Source organism: Canis lupus, chromosome 36 (assembly GCF_011100685.1).
Source record: "Canis lupus familiaris isolate Mischka breed German Shepherd chromosome 36, alternate assembly UU_Cfam_GSD_1.0, whole genome shotgun sequence".
NCBI classification, from domain to species: Eukaryota; Metazoa; Chordata; class Mammalia; order Carnivora; family Canidae; genus Canis; species Canis lupus.
In genome coordinates this window covers 21490258-21517225 of record NC_049257.1, presented here as the reverse complement: position 1 = coordinate 21517225, position 26968 = coordinate 21490258, and the positions used below count along the sequence as shown (strand labels likewise).

Genomic DNA, 26968 nt, shown 5'->3' with positions numbered 1-26968 from the left:
ACACATGACAGACATAGTAACATAGGCAGTATATTGCATAGGAGACAGTTTAAAACACACTCTGTCTTTATTCAGGTATTAATCTGAATTAAACTCTACCTCTTACCTTAGGCAAATTATTTAACTAAGTTTAGTGTTTCCTCACTTGTAAAGTGTGAATACTAATACTACTCTTAAGGTTGGTATAAAGATTAAATGAGATAATGCACAGAACAAACTTAGCATACAGGCATGCCTAGTTGGCTCAGTCAGTGGAGCATGCAGTTCTTGATCTCAGGTTGTGGGATTAAGCCCCATGTTGGGTAAAGGGATTACTTAAAAATAAAATCTTTAAACACACACACACACACAAAATCTTAGCATACAAAGTTCTTAGCATTACTATCCGTATTACTATTTTTTTTTTTAAGATTTTATTTATTCATGAGAGAGAGAGAAAGAGGCAGAGACACAGGCAGAGGGAGAAGCAGGCTCCATGCAGGGAGCCCAATGCAGGACTTGATCCCAGGACTCCAGGATCACGCCCTGGGCCGAAGGCAGATGCCAAACCACTGAGCCACCCAGGGATCCCCATTTGTACTACTATTGATAGTTAACAATCATATCTAACTTAACAATATCAGAAGATGGCCACTGTAAGACTAGAAAAAGACACCTCCAAAGACATCTGAATATAGTAAATAGCATTCCTGCTTTATTTTTAACCCAAAATAGGACCAGAGGTCCTGGATAGAAACCAAAGCATAGCCCTCCCTCCTGCTTGAAAAGTAGGAGCCAAATATCATCTGGCTCAACTTGCCAAATGTATGGCTGCCCAAAAAATGTTTTAAACATTCTTGGTTGACCTAATTTGTATATATATGAATCCTCATGAATTATTTTCTACTATTAAAAACAGACTTCTTTCCCCTTCTATTTATTTGGCTGAGCAATCAGGTTAATATATAGACTCTTCTGAATCCCAACAAAGCTTTCTTTGCATTTTGATATGTTTGAATGCAGGTAAACCTAGCTAATAATAAAAAGGAAGCAATACAATAGATAATACGAAAATGGTCTGCCTATATTCTAAATTTGAATACATGCAAATACATGCAAATAACTGCACTGCTTAATTCGCAGGATTTATGATAAACATTAAATTAGATGATATATGTGAATGTACTTTTTGTTTTATGCTATGTAAAACTATCATTTTAATTATACTCTCACAGTAAGACAATAACAATTTCAATGTAACTATAGCAAATCAGTCTTTTGGTCCTACAGCATCTAAACAATAGGAAGGGGATCCCTGGGTGGCGCAGCGGTTTAGCGCCTGCCTTTGGCCCAGGGTGCGATCCTGGAGACCCGGGATCGAATCCCACGTCGGGCTCCCAGTGCATGGAGCCTGCTTCTCTCCTCTGCCTGTGTCTCTGCCTCTCTCTCTCTCTGTGACTATCATAAATAAATAAAAAAAAAATTTAAAAAAAACAAAAAAATAAAAATAAAATAAAATAAAATAAACAATAGGAAGTCCTAAACTATAAAGTAAAAAGACATAATTCAATAATCTGTACTTTACAATAACTTGATATACATCTTTTCCCCTAATATACAGGCTCTTGAAGTGACTACATACTTGTGCTAATTATATACCTTTTATCTACCAGGGTCCAAACATATTTTTGGTAGAAAAAAAGCCAAAACAATTGAAGAAGGCAGAGAAAAAAAAAAATACCTTAATGAGCACTCACAGAAAAACCTATATAGAAAACATAGGATACCCTTATTACATCCAGTATACACTACCCTTGTTAATATAGGTTAACTATAAGACAAAAAGTTTGAGACCAATAGGTCTTAGTATTATTGTATATATTTAAGAAATATAGAAATAGAAAACTGGCATAACTATCATATTTTGTACACACTGTATCAAAAGTACTCTGTGCAAAATCATGCACAGTTTATTGACTCCAAAGCAATCACAATTGTAGGCACCACCCATCTACTACAGTATTTAAGAGCATTAAAGGCAGTGAATATACAAGGTTTTGCTACAAAATAAGTAGTTAAAAACCTGGCATTTAAAATTCTGCCACAGAATTTTAAGCATCTACTCAGTACAAAGACTTTTATTTTATATTATCTCATTTAATCTTCACAATTACCTTCCGCATTATTATTGTCTCTGTTTTCCAAATTCAGTAAAAGATTCAGTGGTACATTTGTACACATTAAAGTATACAGAAATTCAAACACATTCCAAAGCCTATTCAGAATAGGCTACTCTTAAGGGCCTTCTAAGGAAACTGCCTTTTCTTAAACTCTGGGATTAGAACAAAGGTTAATGGAGAACTTTATAGAAGAATAATCATGCTATAACCATCTGAACCTCATGACTAATCGCAGCAAACTTAAAGTGGACAAACAGATATTACATGCCTCCTGATGTGATGTGGTGTGAGACAGAAAAACACATCATCATCTATGAAATATCCTTGCTCAAAAAAAATGTTTAAGCTATGCTTGAGTTCTAACTAGACTTTATATCTAACTTCCAGTTTAGAGGACATACAAAGCCCAGAAGAAGAGTTACATGACACCAAGATGAAGTGACATCCAAATTCAAAATATGATACATTTTATACTACAAATAACCTATTTTCTCCAAAAGTCAGTAACATTCAATAAAGTTTTGAAAGAAGGGGGTTTCGGATAAAATGAAATAGAAAAACAACAAATGCCAACATGGGCCTTCTCTGAATCCCCATGTGAGCAAATGAAGTATAAAATAAAGACAATTTTAAAACCATTGTAAAATTTGAATGTGAACTGTATATTAAGTGATTTAAGGAATTGTTTTTAAGTTTCCCAATAGCAATAATAATAGAGTAAGAAAATGTCCTTTTAAAAATAGATGCATAAGAAATATTTAGATATAAGTAGCATAATATGAGACTGCTTTTTAAAATGACAAAGGGATCCCTGGGTGGCACAGCGGTTTGGCGCCTGCCTTTGGCCCAGGGCGCAATCCTGGAGACCCGGGATTGAATCCCACATCAGGCCCCCGGTGCATGGAGCCGCTTCTCCTTCTGCCTATCTCTCTGCCTCTCTCTCTCTGTGTGTGTGACTATCATAAATAAATTTTAAAAATTTAAAAAATAAATAAAAAAATAGAATAAATAAAAAAATAAAATAAAATAGTTGACAAAGAAAGATAAAGCTAATATGACAAACTGTTAGTAATTACTTAATCTAGAAAATGGGTATACTATTCTATTTGGTGTTTGAAAAAAATTCAAATTAATAAATTAGTTAAAAAAATATAAAATTTTATAGTAATGAAGGAATATGCATGCAATCATATATATTGTTGACAATATAGTTAAGATTAAGTTCATACACAAATTAAAGCTTTAACATGGCACAATGTCCAACTCTTGGGACCACAGTGAGCCAAAAGATCACAAAATAATCCTAGATTAAAATTAGTCTGCTCTCCAATCTTCCACAAGTAAAACTGCAACCGCATTAAAAACTTGGGGGACAAGTCTTGGTATTTCAAATTAACCTTAACCAATATTTCTTTTACTTTTAACAATACAAATCAGGTCATCTATTGTATCAATAGTCAACACCATGCTTCTCAAATCATCAATTTCTCAGGCCAATTTGGTAGAAACCACCAAGACATGTACCTGAACATGAATGAACTTTAGCTTTTTGAGACCTAAAGACAATGGTAAAATATAATGATAAATTTAAAACAAAATAAAAATATAACTTTTTAATGATATCTAAGACTGAGCCACAGCTTTTTTTAAAACCAAACACTATCTTCAAATATGTCTAAAATGATCATATACCATTTGAGAAGTATCCAAAGAAATAATTGTTCTTGTCTCATCTGCAGGACACATTAGGCCGTATGATACGCTTGTTCCTCCTGCCAAAATAGGAAACAGTTTTAATATTTTATTTTTTAGCTACATTTCTAGGGCAAATCCCTAATACAAAGTATACAAATAGGCCCACACTAGAAAAATAACCTATTTCTACTTTACAAAATGTAATTTGCAAATGCTAACACACTAAGAGCAAACTCACCTTTATTTTATGCTGCGTGCCAAAATGAAGCAATATTAGGGAGCTGAAAGCAATGGGATATGGCTCCATCCCTGGGCACACTCAAGTGAAGCCCCTAGCAATTTGTGAAACTCCAAAAACATGATTAGAAAAATTCTAAGCTAATAATTACTATGGAGATATCACTTAAAAGAAAAAATACCCTTCCTACTTCAAGATACCTTACCTTAATTATGAGATTCATTTATCATTTAAAATAAATAATCTTAGTTGTCATACAAAAAGACTTTAGTAAATTAGAATATAAACAAGTTAAAATTGCCCAGACTATGTAAAACACATTTATATGTTAATGGTGAAAAGGTGATTTTAATATAGAATAAACAATATATAGAAATATATAAACAATGTACTGTTTTCCATTAACATTTTTTATTAAAGGAAAAATGCTTTCTTGATACCAATCTAAAATAATAGCATATTCTTAGTTATTAACCATCTACATTACCATATATGAGAATAAATTCCTAACTGGTACTTCTATGTGCTTTGAATAGAAAACTCTTACTACAAGTAAGAATTATAGGAGGTGCTGATTCAATTTACTTTCACAAGGTGAGAATGTGAACTGTCAATTAAGAACATATTTGTAACCAATAAACACTATTTGCTTGTCACAGTCATTTGAAATTAGAAAAATATTTCCCTGAAAGTGGCACTGTAGTGCCTTTTTCTCACGAACTCAACCAAAAGCATTAGCTAAAGAAGGAATCTGGAGCTTCTGATTTGTTTGGGGTCTCACTTCTCTTCCATCAATGCTAATTCAATGAAAGTAATGTAGATTATTAAAAGAGATCAAATGCAAAAATAAATAAATAAATAAATAAATAAATAAATAAATAAATAAATAAAATAAAAGAGACCAATTTGTCTTAAAATGCAAAGCAACATTAGTTTTTCAACATTAAAAGGTATTACTGAGCTGGTCATCATTGTCCTAGTTCACACTGCATAGTGTTCCTTCTCAAAAATATATAGTGAGCATATTTAGCCTCTGAAAAATAACATTCTCTCTATAAATGTTATAAAGTAATTACTAAAGTGGGAATATTTTTTTATTTAAGCATTAAGTCACGGCATCAACTAAGATCTATATGGGAAAGAAGCCATGAACAACATGTCTCAAACAGTTCGGGTAGACAGATCTACTCAAAAATGAGAAGCATAAACAAGTTTTTCAGAATAACCATATCATAATTACAAGAATATCTGCTTTCAATGGAATGACACAAATATTTACAATACAAATATTTTAAAGAAAATGAACACATTTACATGATATTAAAATTCAAAAGGCACAATACCTACCACCAATTGGTATGATACAAAGGTTATATTTGCATGCTAGATTCACAATCTTAACTACATCATCATGACAGGCTGTTGAAAAAAAGAGGGAAAATAAATTAATCACAAGGACATGAATAAAATCTGGGTAACCCTGCAAAGTAAGGGTCCATGAAGTTCTTTAGTGTCTAAACTTTTTCTTTACTTATTTACTCATCAACACATTAAACAGTTATATTAAAACAAAATGTTTAGTATTTATCTTTTTAACTTTTCATTTTGAAATGATTTCATACTCAGAAAAAGGCTACAAAAAGGTAAAAAATTTCCTTCATCCAGCAGCCACAAATAATAACATCTTATAATTTCAATTATCAAAACCAAACAATTTATACTTACATATTATTCTTAACTAATCAACAGACCTTATTCAAATTTTGCCAATTGTTCCACTAATGTCTCCTTTTCTGGACCAGTCAATCATACATTGTATTTAGTTGTCATGTCTCCTTACTCTTCTTTAATCTGGAGAGTTCCTCAGTCTATCTTTTATTTTCATGACCCTGACACTTTTGAAAAACACTGGTCAGTTATTTCATAGAGTATCTCTCGAGTCTGCCTCCTCATTATTAAATTCAGGTTACATATTTTGGCAGGAATTCCACAGAAGTGCTGATGTGACTTTCTTAATGAGTTACATCTGGAGGCACATTATGTAGACATGTCTCATTTCTAGTAATGTTAACTTTCATCATTTGATTACGAAGTATCTGCTTGGTTTTTCCACCATAAGAATACTATAATTAAAAATGTTTTGTGGGGCGATGGTTACTCTACATAAATATGTTTCTCGTCATACTTTCACCCGCTAATTTTTGCATCCACTGATAATTATTGTTTTACAAATTTTAAAATGCTATATATGATGTACTACATATATTCCTCTCTAATGTATACAATGAAAGAGTACTCTTTATCAGAATAAAAGCTATACGAGTAACAAAAACCTGACAACAGAAGATTTTAAATATAAGACACAAAATGCTAAAACTCAATTTGACTAGCAAATAGGGCACTAAGCCAGGGACCAACATAGCAAAGAAACTATCTGAAAAGGATAAATCTTCTGATAACATGGAATGGCAAAGAAAAGAAAAAGACTTGAGGCAAGGAAACACGCAAAAACCCAGTATTACCTGCTAAGGGCTTGAAAGGGAAATTTAAGGATGTAAAATAAACAAGTGAATATCCATTTATGAAAGTAAAAATACTGTTATCTAAAAGTTATCATTTCTCAGGTTTGTTTAAAACTAGGACTATGTCATTTGTATCATTCCAATTTTTTTTTAAGATTTATTTATTTATTTATGATAGAGAGAGAGGCAGAGACACAGGCAGAGGGAGAAGCAGGCGTGGGAGCCCGACGTGGGACCCGATCCCGGGACTCCAGGATCACGCCCCGGGCCAAAGGCAGGTGTCAAACCGCTGAGCCACCCAGGGATCCCCTCATTCCAATTTTTAATGAAAATCCATTTTAAGCTTCCAGATTAAGCTTATAAAACTTACTACTTGTGGTAAAATTTTCTTACTAAGTGGAATAATAGTTTATTAATAATAAAATACCCAAACATGACTGTCAAAAACCTTTAACAAGGCAAAACTAGGGCAGCCCAGGTGGCTCAGCGGTTTAGCACTGCCTTCAGCCCAGGGTATGATCCTGGAGACCCCATGATCGAGTCCCACGTCGGGCTCCCTGCATGGGGCCTGCTTCTCCCTCTGCCTATGTCTCTGCCTCTCTATGTGTGTGTGTCTCTCATGAATAAATAAATAAAATCTTAACAACAACAACAAAAAAAAGGCAAAACTACTTCTAGGATTGCCACCTAAACAGAAGCTTTTCTTAATCATGTTATCTGACACAGCACTCTCTCATCCCACTGCTCATCTGTTTGGCTATTTTCTTACTGTGCCTTTTCTCTACAGCATGTATCACCACTCAATACATTACATATTTATTTGCTCTTTTCTGCCTCCTTCCCCACTAAATTGTAGGGCACCTGAGAATAGATTTTTGTTTTTTTCACAGCTCATCCTCAATACCTAGAACAGTACCTAGCACATATTTTCACAGGCCCGAAGTTTTGGTATTTACACAGCTAAAAATAACACATAAGTACTAAATTTAATAAGTGAAATGATTTAAAAATATGTAAAGTTGTTAAAGGAGACTTTATTTTTATAAGCACACTTCCCACAGACAACATATATGAGTGACTGACAACTTGTCTAAAATAAATGAAAGGCAGATCACACTGTGTAAAGGTCACAATGGTGACAAATCCTGGTTTAAGGACGACTCCAAATCATAAAAGTTACATATATTATGCTTAGTTATTATGCTTAGACAAACCCTAGATATCCTATTTAATATAAAATTCAGATTCAAATTATAGCCAGGCTTACAGACATCCACAAGGATAGATCTCCTAGGTGTATGTGTGTGTATGTGTATATCCCAAAGCATACTTTGTGTGTGTGTGTGTGTGTGTGTGTATGTATATGTGTATATATAGTGTGTGTGCGCACATATGTGTATTCAAACTGCAAAATGAGACAGCTACCTCCACTCTACAGAATACCACACTGTCTTAAATTGTCATATTGTCTCAAAATTTGCCCTCACTCATGCAAAGAAAGAAACCTAAACTTTATCACCAGTAGAAAATTTATATTAAAGTTAAATAAAGGTCTCAGAGATCTGATCACCTATTGGGAAAAAATATTCCGAGTAGTCCTTATACCAGGAGATTCACCAGAATAAAATTATAAACTTGATTCAAGCACCTATACACTATTCATATAGATTCCTGAGGTATGAAACATGATGGTAAAGGGAATATTTTAGAAAAACTAACCTCTCAAGAGTATATAGGAGGCTTGGAGAAACAAGAAACTAGAGGCATGAGAGAGAACCTTATAGGCTGTTACAAAAATCCAACTATGCATTGATAAGGGCCTGATTTGAAAACTGATATGGGAAAAAAAGACAAGGCTACGAGGGAACTGACAAATAGGATGGATTTTACAGAATGTAGAAACTTTTGTGCAACAACAGACTATAACCCTGCATGTTTCCTCAATCTGGATTTTTTAGAAAGATTTGTATTTCCTAAACAAAGACATATATTTTCATTCTGGTAATTTCTCAGTACTTTAATAGTCAGACACATGAAGAAAATACCTAGAAAGCACATTTGAAAGCTCTACTTAAGATACATCCAAAGATAGTCTATTAAAGTTTCCTAAAAGAAATGAAAACTAATAAATTTTGCTTTCATTTTTTTCCAGTTAAAAAGTAGAATGAATCTTCCCCAAATCTTAGTAAAGAAGCAGCCTAAAGCTACTAAGAGAATGCTAAAAGAATATACATCATAAGTATCAGGAAAGTAATTTAATCTCAGCTACATATGCACTTGGATTTTCCTCCTATCTATGTCACCTCTCTCCTACCTCCACATTAAAGTATGATTTTCTCCTTCAGATACTTCCTGTAAAGTAAAAGGATCACATCTAAAAACCGATGAGCCTATTTTTTGAAAAATAAAATACTCTATCTACTTCTTTATAGAATCTGAAGAAGAAAAAGGATCAGATTACTGGAACTTTCTTAAAATGGTAATTATGGACAGTAAGGTACAATATACCAATTCTGCTTTAAATTTTCTACTAAAAGAGATGGGTATAAAAATCATATATATAAACATACTGACTACCTAATCATCAGCAAGAGCAAAATAACAACACAAAGCTCATCCATCCTCTATCTAAAGCCAAAATCATGAAAATTAATTTTTCAAAATTTATTTATATCCAAGACAATAGGTATCTTAAAAAACTTATTTCACTATTTGAATATAATGTTTTTTAGTCCACAAACTGATACCACCAAATTACTAGTATGAGTTTGTGGCAATCAATAGTTAAGAGCTTCTCTACATCTGAACATATTTAATTTCATTAAGCTTTCAAACAAACCAAAAATGCATTTTTTAACTGACCTCCCGCTATGATGTTAATATTTAAAATGAAGACTTACTCATCAACAGCAAAACCAATCATGAAAACCAACAGTTTAAGATGATTAGATCAAGAAAGAATTATATGACTTCTGGAAACTCTAAAAATATAGCTACCTATACTTTTTACAATTCCTATATTTAAAAGTATATATTTCCAATACTAAATCTATTTAAGATTTCACAATACAAAGTAATGATACAAAAGAAAAAAAGGACTTACTTGGCCATAAAACTATATCAGGAATTCGCTGAAACATTCCTTCCCTGAGCAAAAATATCTCATGAAGACAATGACCTGTTTTGTAGTTTAAAAAAAAAAAAAAAACATGTAAAAACATATTAAATTATAGGAAATTTTAATATTAAAAACAAATAGTACTTATATAAAATTGCTTACCATGAGCTCTAAATACTCGATCATCTGCTTCTTGTGAATATGAAATATTAATTTCTTTAAGGTCATGAAGAAAATCTTCACTTACAATAGAAGGAGGTGTATCATTAGGATTTAAGGATGCCTAGAAAATAAAATTGGTTTCTTTGAGTTATTTCTAGAAACTAAGTTTTGAATACTTGCTTAGGGAGAGTCACCATATAATGTTAGTTTTTAATATCTAAGCTGAGACAAAAGCATAGGAAAATACTAAGTAACACATATGGAAACCAACTCTGTAACTATAACAAATTATAAATGGTCTGATTAATCACATTCTGTAACATAAGTTACAGAAGTCATATGTTTCCTCTTTTGCATCCATGGCCCACTTTTTCATTGCTTCTGAAGATTGGAATCAAGAACAGAGAAGATGGCAAAGTCTTAAATCTTTCATTTTAGATCAAGGAAACTGAGGGAAAGCTACTTAACTTTTTCATCATCTACATTTTCACCTGTAGATAGGATTTACCATTTCCTATACTTCAATTACTATTTTTAAATGATCAATAAGAAACCTCATAATAAATAATAAGCCCATTTTCACAGAACTACTTTAAAACTCACAACATAATTATAATTTGATACTTAATTTCAACTAATATGTGAGCTGGAAAAAATCTTTAAAGCTATGCAACATTGGGCAAGTCACCCAACTTCTCTGGGCCTTGGCTTCTTCAACTTTAAGTGAGATTATCAGCACTAAATTTAAATAGCTACCATAAGATTAAATGTGAAAAGCACCAAAAACCTGCCTACCATACAGGAAGAGGCTGGCCAAATCAAATCTGCTATTAAAAAAGCAAACAAAAAAAGGTATGATATAGAATTTGGAAAAAAAGGAAATATAAGAATGCGTAAAAAAAAAAAATTATGATATTTACATAATGTTAGTATCTTATTAAAGGTTCTGTATTTAGGGGTGCCTGGGTGGCTCCGTTGGTTAAGCATCTGCCTTCAGCTCATGTCCTGATCTCAGGGTCCTGGGATTAAGTCCCAAGCTGGGCTCCCTGATCAGTAAGGAGGCTGCTTTTCCCTCTTCCTCTGCTACTTCCCCTACTTGTGCTCTCTCTCTCAAGTAAATAATTAAAATATTAAAAAATAAATAAAAGGTTCTGTAGTTAATATTCAATTATATGAGAAATATTTATGGAGTTCAATTATATGAGAAATATTTATTGAGTGTGTGTTATAAGCTAGGCACTGTTCTAGATCTTAGGTATATAGCACTGAGATAATCAGGGGAAAAAAACCTGACCTCAAACAATTTATGCTAGAGTGAAAGGAAATGACCAAAAAAACCCAACAAAAACTTATTTCGTTTTGTTATTACTATTTTGTTATTAAAATTTGAAAAGGGTTCAAAAACAGAAAAAACGTGTATGTAAAATTGGCAAAATTTTTAAATATGGTATACAGATTTCATCAATGTCAAAAAAAGTAACTACAAAAAGTCGAAAGAATTAAGGAAATAAAGGGATCTTTCAGGAAAATTTGAAAGAATTTGGTTTAGGAGGGGTAGAAATTAGTTAACATAATTTACTTAGTAAAATTAAATGTAATTGTGGATTTATAACTAAAACAAATAAGTACTCACCGAATACCTACAGTCCTTAATAACACGTTGGATATAGTAGAGTACAGAGTATAAGCCACAGTCCCTGCCCTTAAATCATACCCAATTAGAAACTGGATATGATTAGAAATGATATGGATATGGATATGATTAGAAATCATATCCAATTTAGAGGAACATGCAGAATACCATGCCATAGCAAATAATAATAAATAATAAAAACCATAATAATATAAAGAAAACTATTTTGTTAGTTTGATATGAATACTATTGAAAGTTTTTTTAACCCTAGTTTCAGAAAAGTGAAACTACATGAACTAAAATTATCACTCATATCTTAATCAAATTTTTACTTTTTCTAAGTCTTCTAATATTCTAAATGTTTTTATATTAAATGTAGCATTTTTATTTCAAATTATCCTGTATTAATCCTGGATTACTGTCAGTCCATTAAATGTCCTATTATTAATAGTAACTTATACTCTTGTAACAAGCCTACCACAGAATTAATTCATTTGCACTTCACCACCACCCTATGAGAGGGGGAACAGTTATTGCTCTCATTTCTTAAAGTAGAATAAATGAGGTTCAGAGAAGATAAAAAGTTTACCAGACAAATCTCAGATAAATTTTGAGATTTATATCTGTGATGCTGAACTTCTTAAAAAAAAAAAAAAATCACAACAAATCCATTAAAGCAACTATAACAAATTACAAAGATAAATCTAACTGATTTGGGGTTAAACACATGTCCATGCACATACAGACACACCCATACCCACAAAGACTTAAGTATATTAGTAATCATTCTTGTTTGCTTACTTTAGAGGTAGTTTTATGCTCCAGACTTACTCCAAGGGTATTTTGGATCCAGTCTTTAAAAGTTGGTAAAATCATGCCACTAAGAGGATACCTAAGATTACAAAGAAGATAAAACATTAGAGTAAGGGATCTTCATTTAAATTTAAATCTTAGCTTTGGCTTCTAGTAATGGTCAAGTAGTTCCTATTAAAACAACCCTTCTCCCCCCAACACACACACAACACATATAACTATAAACTCTGGACAAAAACAGAAACAAAACACAACTCTGAAGGGAGTATAGACAGAAAATGCAGCAATAATAGGGGGGTAAAGAGGTGTGATACACTTAGAAAAAGGAAACAGCACTACATGAGTTTCCAGATTTTATTTTTAAAACAAGTTTCAGACTGAGGGACAGCCAGCTGGTACCATAAAAGGAAACAAAAATACAGAAAATCTAGTTTTCCTGCCTTGAAGAACCAGAAGGCAGTGTTTACAGTGAACACAACAGCTGGGAAGAATACAGAGAAGGAAAGAGTCAGAGTGATGTAAGCATAAACTCTGTCCAAATGTCTGGCTGACCCTGAATTACATATGTATGGAGCAGACTTGAAGTAGCCCAACTAAGCTTAAAAACTCAGTTGATCACCATCACAGAGAGAAATGGAAATTTGAAAATAGTTTAATTACTTGATGTTAAAAAACTAAATAAAGCCCTTTCAGAAGAATATATCAGAATACAGAGTTCTGACAAAAGACCATTAGCAATGTCCAAGATGTACTCCAAAATAGCTGGAAACAAGCAAACAAGAAAGTGTGATCCATAATCAAGAGAAAGGGCAATAAATATGGACTGACCCTATGAAGATCTAAAATACTGGAAGTAGCACACAATCATTTTTAAAATAGCTGTAACTCTGTTAAAGGACAAGAGGGAACTCTGTTTCCAGTGAGGGAAAAAAAAATCTCAGCAGAGAAACAGAAACTATAAAAAGAACAAAACAGAAATTATGTAGTTAAGACTCGTCAATAAAAACTCATTGGACAAGGGCAGCCCGGGTGGCTCAGCGGTTTAGGGCCACCTTCAGCCCAGGGTGTGATCCTGGAGACGAGTCCCATGTCGGGCTCCCTGCATGGAGCCTGCTTCTCCCTCTGCCTGTGTCTCTGCCTCTCTCTCTCTCTCTGTGTGTGTGTGTGTGTGTGTGTGTCTCATGAATAAACAATAAAATCTAAAAACAAAAAAAACAAAACTCATTGGATGAACAGAAGGGCCGACTGGAGATGTCAGTGAATGTACAGATAGAGCAATAAAACATACAATCTGAAGAACAGAGAAAACGAATGAAAAAATAAACAGCTTCAAAGACTTATAGAACAATAGCAAAAGACTAACATATATATAACAAACACTTTGAGTCCCAAGAAAAAGAAAAGAGGGAAATGAAGTAAAACAGTTTTGAAGAAATAGCAGAAAGGTTCCAAATCTGATGAAAGACAAAAATTTACAAATCCAAGAAGGCCAGAGAACACTAACGATATATGCAAATAAACTCACACTACACACATCATAGTCAAATAGCAATTTAAAAGAATTGAGAAAAAGAGAAAAAGAGGGAGAAAATGTTAAAAGCATCTAGAGAAAAATGACATATTACATACAACGCAATAACAATAAAAATTATGACTGGCTTCTCATTAGAAACAGTGAAGTCCAAGTAACAACTAAACAACATTTTTAAAGTGCTGGAAGGAAAAGAATGTCAAACTAAAATTCTGTATCTGGTGAAAATATACTTCAAAGATAAACGTTTAAGACACTTTCGGATGGAAACTCAGAGAACCTGGTGCCAGCAGACCTACACTACAAGAAACGCTAAAGTGATTTCTACAGGCTGAAGGGAAATACAACACTAAATATAAACTGAAATCTTCATGACAGAATAAATAATACCAGAAAGAGTAAATATGTGAGTAAATTTAAATGACTATATTCTCTTAATTTCTTTCCAATTTCTTTTAAAAAGTATATCACTGTGTCACTGAGTTTATGATGTGACAACTATAAAAAGAACAGAGAATAGTAAATAAATCTATAGATTTGCAAGGTACTTAGATTTTACATGAAGTTGTACAAGAAATTTAAAACACACAAAAGAGCTCTATAGAGGTATAGAAAAAACTAGATTTGCTACGCGGATTTCACTTCCTACATTTTCCATTCCAATTCTTATTTAAATAGTTTATATGAAACATGAGCATTGTTTTATAAACACAAGAAATCCATATATATATATATATATATATATATATATATATATATATATATAGGAAGATTGATGCAGAAAACTCAAGTGCTTAGAAATCCAGCTTTTCGGTTTTGGAAATAGTTGTCAGAGATGGCAAAATATTAAATAGCAAGAAGTATGATAAAAAAAAAAAAAAAAAAAAAACAGATAAAGGGGATCCTTGGGTGGCTCAGCGGTTTAGCGCCTGCCTTCAGCCCAGGGCGTGATCCTGGAGTCCAGGGATCGAGTCCCACATCAGGCTCTCTGCATGGAGCCTGCTTCTCTCTCTGCCTGTGTCTCTGCCTCTTTCTCTCTCTCTCTCTCTCGTGTCTCTCATGAATAAATAAAAATCTTAAAAAAAAAAACAGATAAAATAAGTATCCTACCCTAGATTAGTGTAGTGAAGATGGCTGATATGCAAACAATAATGATCCAATGTGTTATAAGAGCACTAATAGCTCTCTGAAAAGACCAAAACATTTTAAATGTGTATTTAAAACTGTATTTTAAACTTTTTATTTAAATAAATATACAGCATTATTATGTGCCAGGCATTGTTCTAAGTGTTTTATGTATATTAACTTATAGTAATGTTATGAGGTTAGTGCTATTATCCCTATTTTATACATGAGGAAGGTAAAGCACAGAAATTGAGATGGTAAGTAAGTTAAGTAACTTAATCAAGGTCACACAGCTAGTAAGTGACAAAACCAGAATCTGAATCAGGTAATAAATAATGTGTCAGTCTGTGCTTTCAACCACTGTAAGACACTGCCTTTAGTCTGATTCTTCCTTTACCACCATTCCAAGAGAGATCATTATCCTAAAATTTTTTTTGCATTTATAAAATCATGGTACCTATATTCAGTAACTCTTTTTCACTATAATGTTCTTGCAACTTCTCTACTCCCCCAACAAAATGATGAGACAGCCAAATAAAAGTACATTATAGCTGTTTTATTTTTGATTTTATAAATATTTTACTTATAAAATACTGAAGTACAACATACAAAGATATAGACAAAAAAGCGTATAGCTGAATGAAATTTTACGAAGTAGACCTCCCATGTAATCAGCATTCAGATCCAGAAATAGAACATTTACCAGCACCCCAGAAACACTCTCCTCCATGCTCTTTCCAGGCATACCATCACTCCTCACACCAAAGGAACCATTATCCTGACTTAACATTACAGGGTAATTTTGAACTTCATATAAATGAAATCATACAAATTGTACTCTTATGTTAGCTCTTTTGCTCAAATGTTATATTCGTGAGATTCATCTATGTTGATACATATTGTTACAATTCATTCATTCCACGGCTTAATTCCATTGTGTGAATATAGCAGTTTCTTTACCCACTGTATAGTGATAGACAATAGTGTCTAGTTTTGGGGGCATGCAGGGACATTCTTGAACTTGTTTTCTGAAGAATATATCACATTTTTCTGATGGTTATATAGCTAGAGTGGAATTTCCAGGCAATAGTCTATGTATATGTTCAACTTTAGATGTCGATAGATTCATTTTTCAACATGCTTACAACTAACAATGACACAGACTTACTCCACAGCCTCCCTACCTTTGGTGCTGTAGTTCTTTTTAATGCAAAACATTCTACTGATAATCTCTTAACCATTTTAATTTGAATTTCATTGGTTGCCTATGGGTTAGAGTTTCTATTTATATATCTATTGTCCATTTGGCTATTGTTTTCAATGCCAGTTCATCTTTTGCTCATTTTCCTATTGAGTTACTATTGTTTTCTCATCAATGTATAAGAATTATTTATATATTCTGAAATCAAGGAAGCATGTGTTAAATATTTCCTCTTGCTCTATAATTTGTTTTTCATTTTCTTAAAAGAGTCTTTTGATGAAAAGAAGTTTTACATTTTAGTATTATCTAATTGATTTTTTTTTCCTTTACAGAAGAAGTTAACACTTTGTTCTCTGCTTTTTGACAACCTCAAATTCAGAAAGACATTCAATATATTTTTCTCACAATCTTACAGTTTTAGTTTATACATTTAGGTCCACAATCTATCTGGAATTGATCTCTGTATCTGATATGAAGTAACATCAAAATTAATTCTTTTCCAAGATGATAGTTTAAGTAAGTGATCCTATACCAATCTTTATTTCTGTGTTTGTCTGTGTGTTTAAATGGAGAAAAGAAGAAATACTCTAGTAGTCTTTAACCATTACTGATCAAAAAACAATTTAAAAAATAATAAACTAATACTTATAACAAATCAGAATGGACTATAAATTGGTCTTAACATCTACGTGAGGCAAGTTATTAAAAAGTTCAAAGTGTAATGTTTGCTCAAGGTTATTTCCCATTCCTTTCATCAAAGCTCGAATAACAGCAAAGCATTTAACAACTAGCCGGAAAAGATTACTTTCATTTCACAGAAAAAGAAAATTTAAAAGCCATTGGGTAATATATAACTCTGTACCAAAATTAAGTATGTGTTTATAATAATCCAGAATTCAATATTTAAAAACCTGGTATTAGGCCCCATCCAAAGAAATTTAACTGCAAGTGACAAAAAGCACTCGTTTTGTCACAGGCTGAGTGGGTGTCACTCCTTATGTTAACTTCAAATTATACAACAAAAATTCTATCTACAGTTGTCAAATCAATCTTTAAACATTAATAAAACAAAAATGATAGCAGAAATGAAAAAACATGAAGAACACACATTTTAAAAAAGTCTGTTAAAAAATGTGCTAAAAGTCAGGTGCTAAAAAATCAAACTGAAGTGGTATTTTTGAAGTACTATAATATCTTTTTCATAAATCTAAAGAAACTGGAATGAAAGAGAATACAAGACTCATAACTAAAACAACTATAGTCATTCAGCATATAAAATCTTCTTTATTTCAACTGAAGTAAAAGTACAAATTCTGGAAAGCTAGTTATTAACAGATATGCCACTGTGTGTTAGTAATATCCTACAAAAGACTAATTTGGAACTATTAGGTTTTAATACTGGGTCTTTATATGTTAAATGTACAATTAATTTAGGTCTCCATAAAATATATTAGATCCTTGATATTCATGATAGAATCATACTCAGACCTTTTTGAATCCCTTAATTCACAAATAATAGTATCCATAAAACAAAAAGGTGACCACCTTCGAGATACTTGAATTAATACAGTTGGTGTTACTGTCATGTATAAAATTTAAAATTACATTCTGTCATTAAGATACATTTTCATATCTGAATGCACAGTATTTCAGGCTTTCTTTTTTAAAGATTTATTTTAAAAAATAAAAATAAAGATTTATTTATTTTAGAGAGGAGGGAGGGGCAAGGGAGGACGAAAGAGTCTTTTTTTTTTTTTAAGATTTTATTTATTTATTCATGAAAGACACAGAGAGAGAGGCAAAGACACAGGCAGAAGGAGAAGCAGGCTCCATGCAGGGAGCCTGATGCGGGACTCAATTCCAGGACCCCAGGGTCACGCCCTGGACTGAAGGCGGCGCTAAATTGCTGAGCCACCTGGGGTCCCCAATATTTCAGACTTTGAAGAAGTATCTTGCATGACAGAATATTGAGTTAAGACTTTGTTCCCTCATCAGGGTGCCCAGGTGGGTGGTTCAGTCCGTTAAGCATCTGCCCTCAGCTCGGATCATGATCTTAGGATCCTGGGATTGAACCCCCCCAGCAGGCTCCCTGCTCAGCGGGGAGCTTGCTTCTCCCTCTCTCTTCCTAACCCCTGCCTGTGCGCAAGTGTGTGCATGTGCACGGAAGCTCTCACTTCCTCTCTTTCTCTCAAACAAATAAAGAAAATCTTTAAAAAAGAAAACTATGTTTCTAAAAAAAAAAACAAAAAAACAAAAAAAAGACTTTGCTCCATTATCTACAATTCCAGCACAAAACATGCAGTTCAAGGACTTTCATGTCAGAATGTAAACTTTTCAACTGTTTCAACTGTACTTTTTCTTGCATCTGATGTCCTAGGATTTGAAAAACAGTAAAGGAAGCCTAACTTAATTATCATAAAGCCTAGCATACTGCCAAGGGCTCCAAAAATCTCCTAAAGTATCATAAAGCAAAAATGCAAACTTTGAAGCCAAGGAAGTAAATGGACTGAAAACAAACATTATAAGAAAAGTAAGGAATTAGAAGTATTTAACTTAAGAAACAACCATGGAATAACTTGAATATTACATTACAGTAAAATAATTTAGATTTATATTCAGAACTATAAACATCATTTAACACTCAAGACTGTACTGAGCATTGCAGGATACAGAGAATTGGTATCATAACTTATGCTCTTAAGAAACTTAGAACCTAAAAAAAAACAAAAAAAGAAATTAAGCTACAACCTAGTTTAGTCAAAGCTACAAAGACACTTAATTGGTAGGATGACTATATAGGCAGGAAACACACAACTTTTGCCAGGAATGTGATAAGAAGAAAGCCAGGTACCTATTCCAGTTATTGAAAAAGGGTGACTACTGAACAGATCTTTAGTCATGACTGAAGATAAGTTTGAGAATTTTAAGAAATGGTTCTCATTGTAAAATATAAGGTGGGATCAACTCACCACCTTCCCTCAGGACAGAATTAAACTATATTGTAGAAAATACAAAACCAGGGGAAGTTTTCAGGACCAAAGAAATCACTTTGTGATCCCTTTCTTTGTGGAAAAAAAATTCTGAGAACATAAATATTCAAGAAGCAGGTGCACATCAGAATTTACTGTGACTAAAGACAAAGTACTTTCACTCTGTGGCACTGCACAGAGGCAGCAAAATATTAGTAGATACATCTATCCTCAGAGTGAGTTCCACAACTGCTAAGAAATTTAAAAATCTTTTTATAATCAGGCAAAATTTTTAATGAAAAATTATGCCACAGAAATATAAAGTACAACAAATCAAAACAAATTCTCTCAATTTAAACACTAACTTTGCACTTTGTAAGCACCAATTAATGTTAAATTCAATAATGACACTGTTCAAAAATTTTAGTTTGTAGTAATATACAGCATTAGCTCTGCTGCTTAAACCCAGGAGGACTCAATTCATCAATATTTAGAAGGAGAAAGAATGGCAAGATAATAAAATCTAGGGACTTATAAACTGACAAACTATAAAAATGTTTAGAATAGAAGACCCCATTCAGGAAAAAATTCCTGATTTTTCCCAAAGATCTGTAACAGTTTACAATAACGGCTTCTAATTTAATGGCTGGAGTGCTCACTTCAGCAGCACATATACTAATTTAATGGCTGGGTTTGAAATGCCAGTGTTACACACATATACACAGTCAACTACACTGCTTATAAGAATTTATCTTTTCAATGTCTTTGGTTCAGAAATAAGGGAACCTTCATAAATTTTCACTGAAATTCACTCTTGGTTTCTGGTACCTAAGAATTCCTCTTTTTCCCCAGCCCTGTTTTACTTCTTTCTTAGGACATTTTATTCATGTTTTCTATGCACTTAGAGAAACAAAAGGTCTGTGATTTGTTCAGTCCACTACAATACCAGAATAAAAAGCCTTTAGAAAGAATTCCAAAAATTGTCTTCACAATCTAATATTATTAATACAAAATGGTGAATTAATACCATTCAGCCTAATCAGTGTTTTCTTGGAACTCATCCTTTATAGTCAGTCATAAATTCCACTTTCTCTTTTAAGAATATCACAACCTTCTTTTGCTTCTGCTCTGTGCCTTTCACTGGAAAAATAGGAATTTCTGTCATGGGGTAATTTTTTTACCATATGACTAACTCTTCTCAGTAGGTGGAATGCTACTATAAAGTGCTCTCAGAGTTTGGAGAGAAAACAAGACCAATACAACGGGTGAATATGGTTATCTGCAGATGCCCAGTACAACAGAAACAGCACAAGACCGAAGCTTAAAAACACTTGGGTTTTAATCCCAATTTCCCACTGAGCAAGTGACCTCAAGTAAGGTATTTAACCTCTCTCATCCTCAAACCCCTAATTCTTTTTGAGAAAATATCACTATCCATCTTAATGGTTATTTTTTAAATATTTTATTTATTTATTCATAGAGACTGAGAGAGAGAGGCAGAGACACAGGTAGAGGGAGAAGCAGGCTCCATGCACAGAGCCTGACATGGGACTCGATCCAGGGTCTCCAGGATCACGCCCTGGGCTGCAGGCAGCACTAAACCGCTACGCCACCGGGGCTACCCCCTTAATGGTTATTTTAAGATAATTCAGTAGGAGCTCAAGTAATAGCTATAGAACGATGTTTTCTGATAAAAACTGAAGAAATCTATGAATTCAACCATTATCCCTGGGAGGCTAGACTAGATTTACAGAAAGCTATGATCCAATTCCATCCAGTTTATTATCCTGTCTGTGACAAGGTAATGGTACTTCTGAAAGCACTAAAATGGGAACTGAATACTATTTAGTTATTGGTTTTAGTTATTAAATAGTTTATGTAGCACATATTTAATCCTAGAGCATTTAAATTCTATTTCTGTATCTGGAGAATTACCCTCTAGATTAGTCTTAGTGAAAAGCAAAGGCTATACCTTCCACTAAAGCAAACGTGCCTGACATCCACCTTATCAGTCTCACTTGTAGGCTCTGCTAGTCAGACGTACCCCATTCTCTTCCCTTTTCTCCCACCGGATCTAACTCAGGAGTTAATGCAAAGAAATGAAACCTTTAAGGACTAATTCTGGTTAAAGTGGCAGCAGCAGCAATCTTCCAAAGTCAGAAGCCAAACAAATACGTTCTTTGGTTCTCTTACAACCTGGATAAAAATCTCTTTTAAAAAAAATCTCTTTTGGGATCCCTGGGTGGCGCAGTGGTTTGGCACCTGCCTTTGGCCCAGAGCGCGATCCTAGAGACCCAGGATCGAATCCCACGTCGGTGCATGGAGCCTGCTTCTTCCTCTGTCTGTGTCTCTGCCTCTGCCTCTCTCTCTCTCTCTCTCTCTCTCTCTGTGTGTGACTATCATAAATAAATAAAAATTAAAAAAAAAATCTCTTTTAAGACCACCGAATCCCCTTTGCTGTGAATCTATGCTGTCCAAATATCTAAATTACAAATTTTATGTTCTATGTATCTTAATATCATGAAGGGCAGTAACAAGTGCTCTATACAAGGAAAAAGGAATAATTTAAACATAAATGAATATACAAGGTTCTAATGTTTTTTTTAATAAGTATATCTGGCACATGTGTCAGTCTTCTACAACCTGATCCTCTCTGTGAAAACGGACAAATCTAGTGCCAGAACACCTAAAATAAAAACCAGACTCTGAACCCATGGCACCACTAAAATATAATTATTTGTGAAATTTTCTGTGACTGATCATTTTGCACAAATACACTTCTAACACAAACCACTAAACAGCCTATAGTACCTACAGAAATCAGTAGGTGTCTAATGCTTTCAATAGCACTGTGCACAAATGACCATTTTTCCCCTCCAACAGAATAAAGATGCAATGCTTTCAAGGTCCAAAGAGGGAAAGAAATGAAGACAGTGTCTAAGAGGAGAGGAGACTGATTTTCTAAGTTCAGAAGATTTACTTCTCCTCCCCTCAGGAGATTTTGCAAAGCCAGTTTCTACAAAGACAAGTTTCTACTATATTAGACGTTATTCCATTTAAAACACAAAACATTCAACATTTAGAACACTGGTAAACTTAATTTTAACCAGAAATTCTTTCTACCTGAATTACACAATTTCTCAGGTAAGCCTCCACCAACATCATGCTCAGTCACACTTAATGACAGGAATGAGAATATTTGTTTTTCTAATACTACTAAAGAGGAAATGTACATTTCACACCTTTATTTTAATTGGTTCCTAATTACTACTCCTGAAGTTTTATTTCAGGTATAAAGTATATTTAAGCCAGAAAACTGGAATGATTATGTTGCAAAGAAAGACTTTCCCCAAAGGAATAAAACTTTTCTTCCTGATATTGCAATATATTGACATGCCATATAAGTTTTAAAAATATTAACCTAAGCATATTAATGCCTAACAGATATTAAGTCAAAGCAAAATACAGGAACAGATTCAAACTATATCTGATCTAATTTTTCACCTACTCTCAATTTTTAATTTATAGAGCCAGCATTCAATACTTAACGTGTTTGCAAATACTGTCCTTTCAAAAGTTATTACCAAAATTCAAAGAACAAACCATCCAAAACACCACCTTTGGCAGAATCAGTTCTTAAAATCAACTAAGAACTTACTTTACAATTCTATCTGCATCTGGAACAGTACAATACAAATATTCTTTAAAATTCTTATCCACACATTACCAAAAATATTTCAGAAATGTGAAGGATATCACACAAATAATTGCTTTTTCTTTTTTTATAATTGCTTTCTTAATTACTTCTTCCCTAATGTATCTCAGAAAACTAATTTTAAAAATACTATTTATATTCACAAAGACCTAAAATTGTCCACCTTCCAAAATAACCCACACCCAATAGTAAATTCCCATTCCTAAACATGGAGTTACTTTAAACAAGTCAATGACATGGAGATTGGGTGGTACAATGACTAAAGAGGCCTTTTTGGATCCTGATTCAAACAAACTACCTATAAAATAACATTTTTTAGATAACCAGTGAAATGTGGACTCGATAATCAGATATAAAATTTCTCTTATTTTGGGGAGTGTGATAATGGTATTATTATGATTAGCTAATATTAGGTCCTTATATTTTTAAAGGAGACATATGTAAATATTTAGAAGTGATGTGACAATGCCAGAATTTAAAATATTACAGACAAAAGAAGGAGCAATTATGTCAAAACATTAATAATTTTAAATTTAGGGAGGAAATTTTTATGTATGTCTACTATTTAACATGATAATGTTTGTTACTTATGTTTAAATTTTTTTATAGAAAAAAGAAAAAAGGAACAAAATAATAAACCAACTGGTTACCTTTTCCCAGTCAACTCAACTTGGCCTTTCTTATTGAAGAAGAACTTGGAATCATTATATCCCCATCCATTCCATTTCATAACTTCTTGCCTAATAATAATAAAAAAAATATGTTAGACCTAGACTAAACATCTCAAAATTGAACAGCATATCATTGACATTAACTTTCACTATCATTTAAAAGACCTATCCTACTAATAATACATTAGTTTAAATAGAATATATATCAAAATGTCTTTATTTTTAAATACAGAATCACTCTGATGAGCAGCACCTGCTTCATGAAGGGCAACAACTATTAAATTTAATGCATTCAGAGGAAAACGAAGGAACAAAAGAGAAAAATACAGAGTATAAATATGCATCAATTTGTACATTATTAGTTTACATTATAGGATGGACTAAAAAACTCTGCAATTAAAATAAAACTTGAATAACAAGCAAATTTTTGCAGGACGCCTGGGTGGCTCAGTGGTTAAGGGTCTGCCTTCAGCTTACGGAGGGAACCCCAGAGTCCCAGGATCGAGTCCCACGTCAGGCTCCCTGCAGGTGGCCTGCTTCTCCCTGTGCCTGTGTCTCTGCCTCTCTCTCTGTATCTCATGAATAAATAAATAAAATCTTTTTTAAAAAACCCAAATTGTGTATATATTAGAAAAATGACCAATTTACAGAGTAAGTTAATTAGTAGATACTCCTAGTAGTAGACATTTAATTAAAAAGATTTAAAATAAAAATCTGAGAGCCAGGTTTACAAACATTCTAAACCCACCAACTTCCATGGAACTACCAATTTCTACCTTGACCTACATATTAAGTTAACGACTACACCAGTTTTTAATATCCTAAAACTATATTTTCATTTCCAAAATGCTAGTATTTCATTGTCTTAATAATCGTTTTCATCAGAATCGATGACTCCTTAAATTTTGAACATTACATAAGAAAAGATAGGTCTAGGCCTGTGCAGAACACAACAAGCGATCACGCTGAAGCAGTCTGTCAGCATTTAGTACATGGTTTAGCATAGTACCCTAGTATATCAGGGCAACAAATTTTATTGCAAATTCATTTATGCAGCCTATCATGAAAATACTTGAAAAAAACTCTATATAGAAAGTTATTTGCTGCATTAGAATTTCAAAATAGATCACAAGAAAAAATATGTAAATATGTGTGGAGATAGATAGATGTTAACCAGACTTATTGTGGTGATCTTTTCACAATATATACAGATTTTGAATCATTATGTTATACATCTGAAATTAATTACATGTCAATTATATCTCAATTTTTTTAAATGTCAAAATAAAGATATATTCTTTAGAAAGCATTCTAATTCTCCGTAATTCCCAAGGAAGAACATGACAACTGACAAGCAAATTTTTTATTACAATCATAATTCTTCATCCAATTCAAAGATTTTAACAAGTACAACGCTAACAACGTAACACAACTGAACCAAGTACAGGTCATTAATTGGTCTCCATACATACATAAAAGTAAGGAAAAAAAACTGGGCATGCTCTTTAAAACTAGTTTGTTATCATAAAAACTTGAGTTCCTATACAAAAACAAAGTATTCAAAAATATCTCAAGAGTATCAATCCAGAGACTGGATTTGTAGGTGAGCCTGCTGTGAATTATCACCCAATGTTTACTTCTGATTTCACATTCCTACCTCATTGAAGAGGGAGGTTCTGGAAAAGAGCTTTTGGAAAATCTGACTTCCCATTTTCTTTAGATTACATTTCCTAAAATTGATTAAGTTATCATCCACTTCACTTTTTTTCATAATTAAATTCTCTTCCTTTTATGAAGTATAATTTACTTAATATTTTGTTTTCCATAATAGTTTACATGAGGATGATATGCACATTCTAATTAACATTTTTACTTTATGTTTTATGTGCATAAATTTTTATTTGTGAAATACATTTTATTGGTGAATTTAAACATTTGTCATGAAGTCTGTACAAAACAATAGTTTGGTGTTAATATAAATGCAGAAATATCAATATAGTCATTCTGCTTTGGTATTACAATCACTAGGCACTGGGAAATTATTTCAGTACAGATGTTGAATTTGGCATGTTTACACAGCTTAACAACAAGAATCATTTTCTTTAAAATTATGCTCAGAATTTTAAAAAATTATTTCCATATGGCCTCAAAGTAAAAAGTGAAACCTGATTACATGTGTTCACTCTTAGCACTGCACAAGAAAAATGAATCAAGGGAAGCAGGAAATATCTGCTGCTGTGCACTCAAAAATGAAGAGATTTACATTCTGAAGAATCACTGGCCTTAACTTCTCAGTTGGGTAATAACCTAAAGAATTCTCAAGTTTTCAACTATAGGCTAAAGGTTGGTTTTTTTTTGTTTTTTTTCCACTCTTATCATCTCAATTAGAAAATTCTGCCTATGATACTTATACCATTACCATTTATATACCATTATCATACTTATACCAAATTTTGGAGTCTTCCCAGAAGTTGAAATGTAGGCATTTGGCATCCATTTGTGCTCCCCTCCGCCTCAATAGTGTTATGTTGCTTAAAATAGTGTATATTTAAAATCTAGGTTACTCCAAAACTAGCCTTCTGGTATCTTCAAGTACCTCACATATTAAATAAAAAATAGGCAAATTTCCAAGGTTTCTGGTTTTAAACCTCTGTACACAGGTATCCCCTCAAATTACTAATATACTTTATGACAGTTAAATACAACTATGTGATTACATTAAACTTTAAAAATAATTTCTTATGCAGAAGAATATAATAAGTTACTTGAAGGGCATTATAGCATTAACATTTTAAAAGTTAAGAATAAAACTTTATAGTCATTAGAATTTTAAAGCTAAAAAAGATCCTTAGAAATCACTCAGTTCAACTGCTCATTTTTCAGATGAAGAAACTTATGCCCAGAGAAGCAATCATGATTACACAGCTAAGCTAGTTGTGAGCATCTGAAAGTGAACCCCCAGTTTTGTGAGAGGTAATATCTGAAACGCACTAAGTCATGCCCTCAAGTAACCAAAATGATTTAATGGATACTTTTTGCATGACATCAATATTTTTCAAAGCACTATTACATGTTATTATTATAGTCATTCTTCTGCACTTGACATTTAAAAATCAAGGACTATGGCTGTGTCATTAAGCCCCATGCCCTTACTTCCTTTATCTATAGTATAATGAATTCTGGCATTCAGAATAATGATCCCAAAGCATGGAAAGCACTGAAATGAAGAATGATCAAAGAATCATCAACATTCCATAAGATTCAAATAAAAGGATTCATTTTTCTACTAATCCCAGAGATAAACCACACTGATCCCTCAGACTTTCCAATTCTCAGAGCTAATGACACCAGATTTAATATCTTCAAAATACGAGACCTTTCTTCTGCCAAGAAAAAAGAAAGTTGGATTGATTTTA

The 26968-nt window shown here is 32.8% G+C and overlaps 1 protein-coding gene across 2 annotated transcripts in view; it reads right to left on the bottom strand.

The window, feature by feature from the left end:
- The window catches only part of AGPS (alkylglycerone phosphate synthase), a 134387-nt gene that overhangs the window by 79302 nt on the left and 28117 nt on the right, over positions 1–26968 (bottom strand). For both annotated transcript variants that reach the window (XM_038584941.1, XM_038584940.1), the window contains exons 2-7: positions 23532–23621; positions 12329–12419; positions 9895–10015; positions 9718–9792; positions 5440–5511; positions 3852–3931 (exon numbers count right to left, since the gene is read on the bottom strand). In XM_038584941.1, the coding sequence (XP_038440869.1) occupies positions 3852–3931; positions 5440–5511; positions 9718–9792; positions 9895–10015; positions 12329–12419; positions 23532–23621 (529 nt within the window). The remainder of the gene's footprint in view (positions 1–3851; positions 3932–5439; positions 5512–9717; positions 9793–9894; positions 10016–12328; positions 12420–23531; positions 23622–26968) is intronic.